General features: G+C 35.3%; 1 protein-coding gene across 4 annotated transcripts in view; it reads right to left on the bottom strand.

The window, feature by feature from the left end:
- LOC120779451 (transcriptional regulator ovo) overlaps positions 1–2,810 on the bottom strand; it is a 125,705-nt gene extending 122,895 nt beyond the window's left edge. For all 4 annotated transcript variants that reach the window (XM_040111705.1, XM_040111702.1, XM_040111704.1 and 1 more), the window contains exon 1: positions 884–2,810. In XM_040111705.1, coding sequence (XP_039967639.1) covers positions 884–2,185 — 1,302 coding nt within the window. In that variant the 5' untranslated portion in view covers positions 2,186–2,810. The remainder of the gene's footprint in view (positions 1–883) is intronic.
- Positions 2,811–11,159: the final 8,349 nt, after the last annotated feature.

Below are 11,159 nucleotides of genomic sequence, written 5' to 3' on the forward strand. Positions count from 1 at the left end.
AACGTCGTTACTATATTACATTATTTCCACGGAAAACTACTGATTTCGAACTTTTGACTTTTCGCACAAATTTAGCAATAGCCAAATCTTAGGAAGCTATGATAATTGCAATTAAGCAGTTATTCAAGGAGTTTAGGAGTTGCAAATGTTACTTAACGGCTTACAGCAAAGTATTATACACAATATAAGTATTTATATAGTGAATTGGATTCAAAGTTGTGTTCGTCCACATTGATTCTGTTATATTGTATAACATTTTGTTCTCTTCTCAATAACATCTGTACATTCAGCTTTTACATAATAATGCTTAACATAAAAGTGTGTAGCTTTTTCAGTGGACTTTATTAGCTTCTCCTGTTGTTTATTTTGCTTTTGTTCCATTGATTACGTTGACCTGGCTCAATGCCAGAAAATGTTAAAGAACATTTGCGCCTTCTCAATCCTTTAACATATTCTGCAAATGCTGTGAAATATCGCTACTCTTAAGCAACTGTTTGGTTAGCTTTAGGAAATGTATGTACGTATGTAAATGCAGTTAGTAGTGGCAACCATAATTTTTAACAGAGTTGGAAACTTCGGACTGTTTCGGATTTCTTTGCAATTTACAAATAAAACCAGTATTTTCAACTGTTAAACCGAGTTCTGATCAGGGTTGGACATTTTTTAGTCCCGGAAATGTTAATTCAACTATTTTTTAATGAATTATTTGCAATAATGGACCTGATGAAATAATTTTCTGCCACTTAGTAACTTCTTTGCCTGCAGTTTCTGTAAATTATTTGTTCTATTATATCCAATTTTCAACACTGTACATTTCTAATTCATACGGCATTAAAAATATTATTGTATACATAACAAATACAATTAAACCTATGATACACACCTGGATTTCATTGACCAGCTTGTCGCTGTTGTACTTGATGTCGGGTGTTGAGCTGCTCACGGATGGTGTCAGTGATTGCTGTGGCGAATGTAGCGGTACAAGCGCGGTGCCACTGACACCGCTGTGCACGAGCGGAGGGCTACTGCGCCCTGCCCCCATTTCACGATGTTGTCCATTAGATTGCTGCAGCTGCGATAGCGTATGCGAAGGCAGTTGTTGGTGCTGCTGCTCCTGTTGCTGGTGATGTTCGTGTGTGGTATTATTAGGTCGTGTTTGTGAATTTTGGGCATGCGTGTGCTGCTGATGCACACTACTAGAGCTGCTAAGACCGCTCACTTGTTGTGTTTTGAGCTGATTCTTGAAGGCATCAGTTTCATCAGCAGCGCTGGTACTAGATGCTAAGTTCTGCTGTTGTAGTTGTTGCTGCAGCTGATGGTGCAACGCGTCGATGGCATTGTGTATATTCGGTTGGTATTTTGACTGTTGGGGTTGGTGTTGATTACTCGCTGCTACAGAAGCCGCCACTGCTTTCATTTCTTGCTTGACACTTATGCTAAGTCGTTCACTGCTTCCAGCTGTATCGTTGCAACTGCTGTTGCGATTCCCGCTGGCATTATTATTGCATACAGCTGAGCCATCATGTGTTGAGGGGCTGTTGGTGCCAACACCGCCGACATTTATGCCGTTGGTGACATTCTGCAATTCATTTGATTTAACAACTCCACTCAAGTGAACGGCCGCGGCCGCAGCGGCTGCTGCATTGAACAGTAAATGATGATTTTGCTGATGTTGTTCGTGTGATGGCAACGCTGGTAGCGTTGAAGATGACTGTTGGTGTTGTTGCTCATGATGCGGCACGGCCGCTGTCGTCATATTGCTTAAATGAGGAGGTTGCTGAGTATGCTGTGTTTGCACCGAAGGCTGATTATGTTGTTGCTGGGCTGAATGCGATTGTTGTTGCGGATTTTGTTGGTGATGGTGATGCAGTTGATTGGTAGCAAGTGCGGCGGCGGTATGGAGGCCGAAAGGACCGCGCGCTTGTTGCCAAAACTCGGCGTCCATTTTGAATAGTTGGGAGCGATGCTGGTGAAATAATTGCTGATGCTGCTCGTTTTCTATTTGTTGTTGTTGTTGTAGTTGGAGCTGGCTGTGTTGCACGTACCCTTCTTCGTGACGTTCGTGCTGGTGCGAGTGATAGCTTTGGTTTTGATGATGGTTGGTATGCAATTGATGGAAGTGATGTTGTTGTTTTTCGTGTTGTTGTTGATCCTGGTTTTGTTGCTGTTGTACGACCGATGTCATTTGAGCATGCAATGCAGCGGCCAAAGTGGATGCCACTGGCGGTATATTGAGTGCATTTGGTAGTAAGACCTCCCCAAGCGATGGAATTCTCGGTGTTGGTATCTGCAGTTGGGATATGGTACTTTCGTCTGCCGCTGTTATCAATTTTTCTGTTGATACCTTACCAAAGTTGCTGTCGTCGTTTTGCTCCGCTTTATCTACTGCGTTTGCTATCACGGCCGCCGTAGACACGCTAATCTTGTCCTCGGTCGTCTTCGCCGTTTCTACTTTAATGCGTTGTTGAACGTCTATACTTAAATTTGTTGCTGCTAATTCAGTTGCTACTATTGTTTTTTCTATTGGTAATATCTGTGCTGGTACCTCTTCTAACGCCGCCGCCCCCGCCGCCACTTGTTCCTCTGCGGTTATGATGGCTGCAGTGGCACGAAAGTCAAAATTGGATTCTATTGCAAGCTTTAATTGCTGCAGCAGCCACTGATCAATATTATGTGTGTGAGTTCCATGTAGTTGTTGTTGTGCTATTTGACCCAGTGTGGCTATCAATGTGGCGAATACACTCGAGTCGTGGATTAAACGCTCGCAAGCGTTGTGGTTACAGATGTTGTTCTCAGTGAAACAATTATATAACTACTTGACCTATAGTAATTCGTTAATCTTTTTGTATATTGATTTTTCCAAAATATCAATATTAGTCTTTCGCCACACAATATTTCGTTATAAATAGACTTTGGTTTGGCTGTATTAGTTTTTAAGATCCCCTGTGAGATCTACTACTTGTAAGTCGTTTTTAGATAGTAGATATTTTTAGATTATTCGATTATGCTTTGTTTGATTTCACTACATCAGTGGGTTGATTTATTTTAGTATTTGTTGCGTGTTGTTTCCAATTAATGAAGTATTCATATTCTCTTCATGTATCTTCGTCGTTCGGCGTGTCTCTGTTTAAAAAATCTAGCGTACTTTTAGAATGACAAAAAAGACATGTTTTTTTTTTAATCTTAACATTCATTTAACGCACAAATTGAGAAATTTGCGAAATTGAGGGTAACTGTCGTATTTTTTTCTAGTCAATAAATTTATTTATACATATAAATGAGTCCAAAGATATTGAAAAATAAAGTAAAACAAGTAAGTAGTGGCTAAGTTCGGAGCAACCGAACACTTTAATCAGTGAAATACTTTCAGGTGTAAAACCAATCATATAGAGTAAAGTCAGCCAGATGTCCGAAAATCTTGAAATTTTTTACATAGGGTCTAGGCCAAGTTTTCGCTCAAATTTATCTATTTAAGGCACAACGATACATTGTTATGAATAAAACACGCTCTCAAATTTTCGTTGGGAGAACTAACATGTTGGCCGATATATGCGATAAAAAGTAAAAAAATGTGTTCCCACGACAGGGTCTAACAAACGGGAACAAGATCGAATTTTTATCCGACCAACGACTGTCGACTCGGCACCATGCCTCGAAATTACTTCAGAAATGTTTCTGCCACTACAACAAATCTGTGAAAATGGATTATATCAAATGATAATCATGCCCATTCCCCATATGATGAATACCTTAAAAACTACTAAAAGCGCGATAAATCAATAAATACATTAAATCTTACATCTAGGATGATACAAGAGAATTTTATAGGAGACGGAGTCAAAATTGAATGATGAGCGGGCACCGCCCATATCTTAGGACCTGCCTGATCGATATCGACCACATTTGGTACAAAATATTACCATGACATTGCTATGTTCAGGAACACAGTTTTAAATTCTATCTTATTCTTTCGATTTTCAAAATACAAATCAAGAACCAATTAATCTATGGCCCGATATGGGATATGCGCTTAAAATAGGTCATTTTATGACCAAAAACTGTGCAAATTGTACCAAAACTATTTAAGCCCCCAGATACCGAATATGTGAATCAAAGTCTAATTGCGAACTTTTTATCGAAAATATCGGACAAGCTGTGAGATATATTATATAAATTTGAAGAGAGTCCTTTTATAATAATAGTATGCCTATATGTCAAAAATGAGTTGAATTGCATTTATTCTGGAACTTCCAGTTGACTATATACAAACATCAGCAAAGAACGGGTGAGAACTGGACCTCAAATTACTTACAAATCTTTGAACCTGCAGGTAATGTATTTCCTCGATTTTGATCCTGGCAAGTTGCATGAGTTTGAAATGTTCCGTTACACCCGAACTTAGCTCTTTCTTACTTGTTTTAACTTTTTTTGTTTTAATAGTAAATTAAAATCAGTAAACAAAAAATAAAATTTCGTATTTTTATCTAAAATCATCATAATTAATAATAATTATCCATAAATATTTGCCGTCAGCCAATTAATGAAAACTAAGTTTCCCATATTTTAGACATCGAATATTTTATAGTATTTTCGTCAATGTATACTCGACGGGTAATGTAAACTTTAAGGTCAAGTTGCATGTACAAGTACAAATGAAAATTCTGAAAAACGCAATTAACGTCTTCATGCTGATATAAAAAAGCAACGAAAGAGACGTCAACGGGTGACCAACGTTCACAGAGGACGTAACCAACGCCGCGTTGACACGAACATCACATATCGTCTCGCGTTTGAATATGACCATGTAATTGCTTATTCGTGACATTATTATCATGATCGTTAGTATGCCATGCTTTTAAGTCCAAATGTGAATCAACTGATTAATGGTGCCCATCTAAAGAATTTCAGATATCAGATTCAGACGTTATTAAATCCGCTTGCACCTTGCTTAATTGTTAAATATTCATATTGCAAAGCTCATTAAAAAAAGTATATTTTTTTTAATCTGAGCGCAACTTTTGGGTACATCGAACTACAAGGAGCTTTCCAAAGTAAACAGTAAACCCCCTGGTGCCGCCATCTATATGTCGACTGGTGTCTGGTTATCGATTGTTCAGTGAGAATTTCATGAAATTTCATCGATTGGAAGTGAGTTATTGCGTTTTAAGTGTCAATATGTTTGTGTTATCGGTGCGAAAATGAACTACGAACAAAGAAACATTAAATTTGGTTTTAAAATTGGTAAAACTTTTACCGAAACGTTTCAATTGATGAAGCAAGTTCATGGCGATGACTGCCTATCCCGTAGCAGAGTGCACGAGTGGTTTCAACGTTTTCAAAGTGGCCGTGAGGACATAAATGACGATCAACATGTGGACCAATTAAAATCCGTTATCACCGGAAATTCTGTCGAAACTGTGTGTGAATTCATCAAAAATCAGTCGAAATTGTCATTGAAATTCATGGAAATGGAATTGAACATCTCCAAAACATCGATTTATCGCATTTTGACCGAACATTTGGGCTTACGAAAGGTGTGTGCACGATTTGTTCCGCACAAATTGACTGACGACCAAAAATTGCTCTCATCGATCGACGCTTGTGACCGATTATTTGACCAAAAATCACATTTTAACCACTCCCTGTATTCACCTGATATGGCACCGTGCGACTTCTTCCTTTTCGGAAAAATGCATTTACTCATAAAAGGAAAGCGTTATGCAGACGTAGAGGCCATTCAAAATGCTTGCACCGGCGCGCCGCGGCGTACTGGCGGCCATACCGGCCAACGAGCTAAAACACTTGTTCGACATGCTTTTGGACCGTGCACAAAGCTGTATAGAAGCAGAAGGAGATTATTTTAAATAAAATAAATTGATTTTGCCGAAAAAACTATTTGTTCTTTTTTTATTAGGTCCTGTTTACTTTGGATCGAAACTTGTATAGTATTCTGAAATTTTGTCCAATTATATTCACTAATCAATCAGGGGTGGATCCAGAAATAGGTTTTAGGGGAGAAATAAATATTTACTTGACACATGAAGATTATTATATTAAATATATCTTTGTACAGTTTATTTACATGGTGGAAAAATTTCAAATCGACCTTTAATATCAAATCCTATTAAATTGGCTAAAAATAACACATCATAAAACGTAGACGCGCGGGTGATATAATAATTGGGGTACTCACAACGTGTCATAAAGCATCGTAAAATCATAAAATCATAAATTTTTATACTAGTTTAAGAAATTTGTTGTTTACGCAAATACTCTGAACGCTATATTTTCGGATCGTTATAACTTATAACTTTATGAGACTAATTGAAACCCCTAAATATTATAGTCAATTCGTGTATTGAATAGAAAAATAGAAAATTGCACAAAACAAAACGATGTGGGCCAAGTTTTGAGAATCTTTCGAGAACTTCTTCTACAGTGACTTCAATGTCATGATGCGTGTGCAGCAACGCCAGGTCGATCAATCTATCTTTAAGAATTTTCGTCTTCAGCTACGTTTTCAAGCAGCAAAGTGTCGAAAAAGAGCGTTCAGAGCTCGCATTCGTCACAGAAAGTGTGTAGAAATTTCCCTCATTTCCCCCCTCTGAGTCCGCCACTGAATCAGTTCATGAATACCTTAAAAACATCACTTTTATTCAATGGCAACATAATTTATATATATAAATGTTACGTGTCACGTTTTCTCTGGGGTAAATTCCGATTTTAGTAAAATTTGACACACTGTGTCCAGTTTGAGCTCACTTAAAAATGTATTCTTAGTTTATATCTTAATTACGTTAAAAGTAAAACAAATTATAAATAAAATAAAAGTATATTTATAAAAATAACCATTCTTTCAAAATTGGAAAAAATATAAATGTTATATGAATAAAATGCCAAATGAAAAATTCATTGTTTTTGCATTGAAAATATTTGCATCAATATCTCCTTTATTTCTAAATAATATGTTAACTGAATTAAAAAGTTTATTATAATTGTGCTCATGATTTTGAAAGTGGTATAAGTCATATTTTTTTTTGTTTCGAGATATGTAGAGTTTTGCTTTTTAAAGGATTAAAAAATATGCTTGCATTATGGATTATGATTTTTCGACAGTAAAGTAGCCCCAACAAACAAGTATTTATTATGATTGTGAAATTTATAGCCAGTTTTACAAGAAAATGTGGTTTTGAAAGGTTTAAATGACTTGTACCACTTTCAAAATTAACTGCATGACTTTATAAATGACTTATACCACCAATGAAAAAATTTTATTAGTAACTAACATTTTATGCAAACTCATTTCATTGTGACTAAGTAAATTCTTCCTTAGTATTTAGGGAAATAAAGTGTTTGTGAAAAATTGGTGGAATATAGTGTAGTAGATCCATCACATCTTTACGTTTTTCTTTTGTTTTTGGCCTAATGGTTGTGTATAATGGAAGTAAATCAATATTTCCGTATATTCTAGGTCTTCCTTTTTTAGGTGAGAGGTCTAATACTTTGAATTTGAAAGATCTTATATGGGGCATTTTTTAGAAATCTGATCCATTGTATTTTTAACCAAATCGCTGCTTCTCCATTGATGTTTTTCTTTCTATTATTCATTGATTATTTTAGTTGTCTTGTAGAAATAAAATCTTTTTGATCTATTTGTACTACCGAAAATGGGTTTCTCATCATACATGATTTTACTAAATTATAATAATGCTCAGGGATGTATAAATAATTCGATTTTTTAATTTTAGTTTCTATCAAACCAAAATCGCGATCATTTGGCAAAAAAGGATGGCCGGATACCATACAGGACGCAACTTCCTGTGATCCTCTTGAGGCGATTGTTTCATCCCATGCATACATTTTAGCATTTCCATTGTTGAAATTATGAAACCATAAATTGTATACAATCATGTTGCGCTTATAATAAGCTACCGAAACAGAAAGTTTTGGATAAGGAAGCGCTTTCTATAGCTCAAATGTGAATCCGTAATTTTCACTCGGGTTATCTTTTGTTTTTTGTATGTGATCTAGCATGTTCGGCACTTTTAAGATGTGAATCATGAATTTCCATAAGATGCAACTTCTCGTCTTCATTACTGGATGCTTCAATTTTTAGTTTTATCGAATCACACTTTTGGCACGTGTCTTTACGAGGAGTATGAAAATTTAAGTTGAACTCAGTATTAAATATTTTTCTATAAGTCCACTCCTTTACACATGATGTATTATTTTCGTCACATTTTTCCACATATAGCTCATACATTTTTCGAATATCTAAGTCAGCACTTAGATACTTTCGACTTGAAGTGTGATGTGATCGCGTGTAATGGCTCTCACATGCTGGCAAACTCAGAATATAATCTCGTACTACTTTAAATTTTTCTTCATCTGTTTTTCTAGATGAACTATCCATTTTGCCACAACCATCCATTCCAGGTGTTTCAGAATTTAAGGCACGGCTTAATCTTCCTTTAGATATTTTGAAAGTATACAAAAAAAAAAGTTTTGCAAACAGAAACTTCCGAATTCATACATACTATACATATAGATGAAACTTAAGACTCCATTTTCTCATATATCCTTTATGATTTCTGGGGCGTTTTTGTTTTATTGATTGTTTTCTAATCAAACCATACAGAAACATGTGCTGTTTTTCGAAACTTGCTAAATTCAGAAAATAATCAAAATTAGTTTTTCTGTCTTCATATCCGATTCCATTTAAACCTTTTTTGGAACAAAGACAATCTACATTTTCGAAAAGTTTAGCACTCATGGGCTTTAGAGTTTTTTGTTTCATATTCCTCTGCACGATATCTTGTGCATCATTCTGTTGATTGCGTGTCCTCTTTCTTGATTTCATTTTGCTTTCTTCCATTTGTAAGGGTTCCGAGTTCACTTTTAAACTATGAGCTAATTCATCAGAAGACGATATCATTCTTATTCGTTTCCATTTCTTGGGAGCATTACTTATATTTATTCGCCGTAAAATGTCTACAATTAACTTTAAATAGTAGGTTTTTACATTAAAAGTTTTACTTCATCATACCTGAACCACTATCTGAAGACATGACAAAATTACTTTGTGAACACACTACTATCAAAACGAACAATATCTGTATTTCAGTTAACAACTAAAAAATAAACACATTTTAAAGAGTTAATTTGCATGGCGTGCTGCTAATCTCTTCAGATTGTATTATTTTATTAAGATTTGATAAGTAATAGCTGATAAAATAGATTTTCAAAATGTTTGACTTATACCACTTTCAAAGTCAAGGGTTCAATTGTATTTAATGTATAGCCTATCCGCTGCAAAGTATGTATATGAATATTTTTTATATCTAAATCTGTTTGAAAGAGTAAGACTACTTACTAAATATCGAGACTTTTCATGCATGTAATTATATTGTGATAAATTAAAATATTTTATTTCTAATGTATGTATATACATACGTATTTCGTTATTATCTTTGGCGTATTTTCAAAGTACAGTGGTCGTCCATATATCAAATATCTATATATATAAAAGAAAGTTGTTGTTAGTTACACCATTTATAACTCAAGAACGGCTGAACCGATTTAGCTGAAAATTGGCCGGGAGGTTGCTTAGAACCAGGGTAAGGACATAGGATACCTTTTATCTCTTTATGTCAAAATTTAATACAACTCATAAATACAAAATTTATGTTTCAAATTTGTTCAGCATTTTTTCAAAGTTCATGTTTGTAGGAATAATTTGAATATATGCGTACAATTTTAAACACATTCTTCTTCAAAAATAATACAATTGCTAAGTATTTGTAATAGTAGAAAAGAACTGCAACCAAATACGCAGTGCAATGGATTATAACTGGCTCAGTAATCAGTCGTTGAGTATGTATTATACAACATGCATACGAAAAGACTGATGTCATAACCTTTCCACACCTGAGAACCGGTCCATCATGTGCAATTCACTAGAATGACAGTCGATTGGACTCCAGTGGAAAATGATGGAGCTATGTTTCTATTGTCACACACCGACGGAAAAATTCGGTTTTATTACGAATAAAGAACACTCAAATACTTCTCAGAATCAGTTATTCGTTGTTTTTTATTGGATTATGAACTTGCGAGGCACCCACTTTGCACATAGCTTTCGAATATTTAGAGCATCATTGTCCTCGGTGCCCAATTCGCCTGTTTCTAGCTTAGCAAATGTCTTTTCAACCGTGGATTTCGCTGAGCCAAAATTCAACAGTATTTTCCCAAAAAAGCAATGCTTTATTAACACACGAAATGCTTTATGATCAATTTTTTTGTAAACTAACACAAGTTGCTTCTCAAAAATGCTATATCTTATTAACTAATAGTTATAATCCAACTAATAGAAATCATATAGATGGTAGTAGTAGTATTATCTATGTATCAGCCACAGTGAAGCGTGGACGGGTCCTCTAGTAATAAATAAATGAACAAATATGTACATATGTACCATTTTGGTCGATCATTTTTCGCCATTTTTCCACTAGAGACATTATTCCATCAGTGTAAAACTTTCATCAGTGTGAATCGAAATTTCCAGAACGGAAGCTAGCGAACCATTGTTGTGCTATACGAACTGATGCAGCATCGTATCCGTAAACTTCGCAAATTTCTTCGTTATTTCCATTAATTTTTGAACAGCTATGACTTGTGTTCAACTTCCCCGATTTAATTTTTTTTATGGTTAAATGAAGTAAACCTTTCCAATACTGTTTTCAAAATGCGAAAAGATTTTTTCGACTACCCAATATAATTTTATAATACCTTAGGCATAGCAAGACGTAGCCACGGGGTATTTTGCTTAATATAAGAATTTCAACCTTGTGGTTGACTGCTGGATGTGCTACGAGTATGTATAGCGTAATACTGAACATGTGTGAAATCGTTCCATAATTTACGCTACCTTCCAAATACTACATTTAATGATTTTCGCAATTCTAGTTGCCTATATATTTCGGTAACTCCCTCATCTACCCTAAATTGTGCGGAAATCGCCGACTTTTTAGAAAATCGTATTCGAAAACATCGAATTTCATCAAAATAAGGCCAAAAAACTGGATCATCGACTTAGTGGGTCAAAATGACTACTACAAATAGAGTGGGGAGCATGCGTCGACGTCTAGGGGCAATAATAG

This window comes from Bactrocera tryoni, unplaced genomic scaffold (assembly GCF_016617805.1).
Source record: "Bactrocera tryoni isolate S06 unplaced genomic scaffold, CSIRO_BtryS06_freeze2 scaffold_11, whole genome shotgun sequence".
Lineage (NCBI taxonomy): Eukaryota > Metazoa > Arthropoda > Insecta > Diptera > Tephritidae > Bactrocera > Bactrocera tryoni.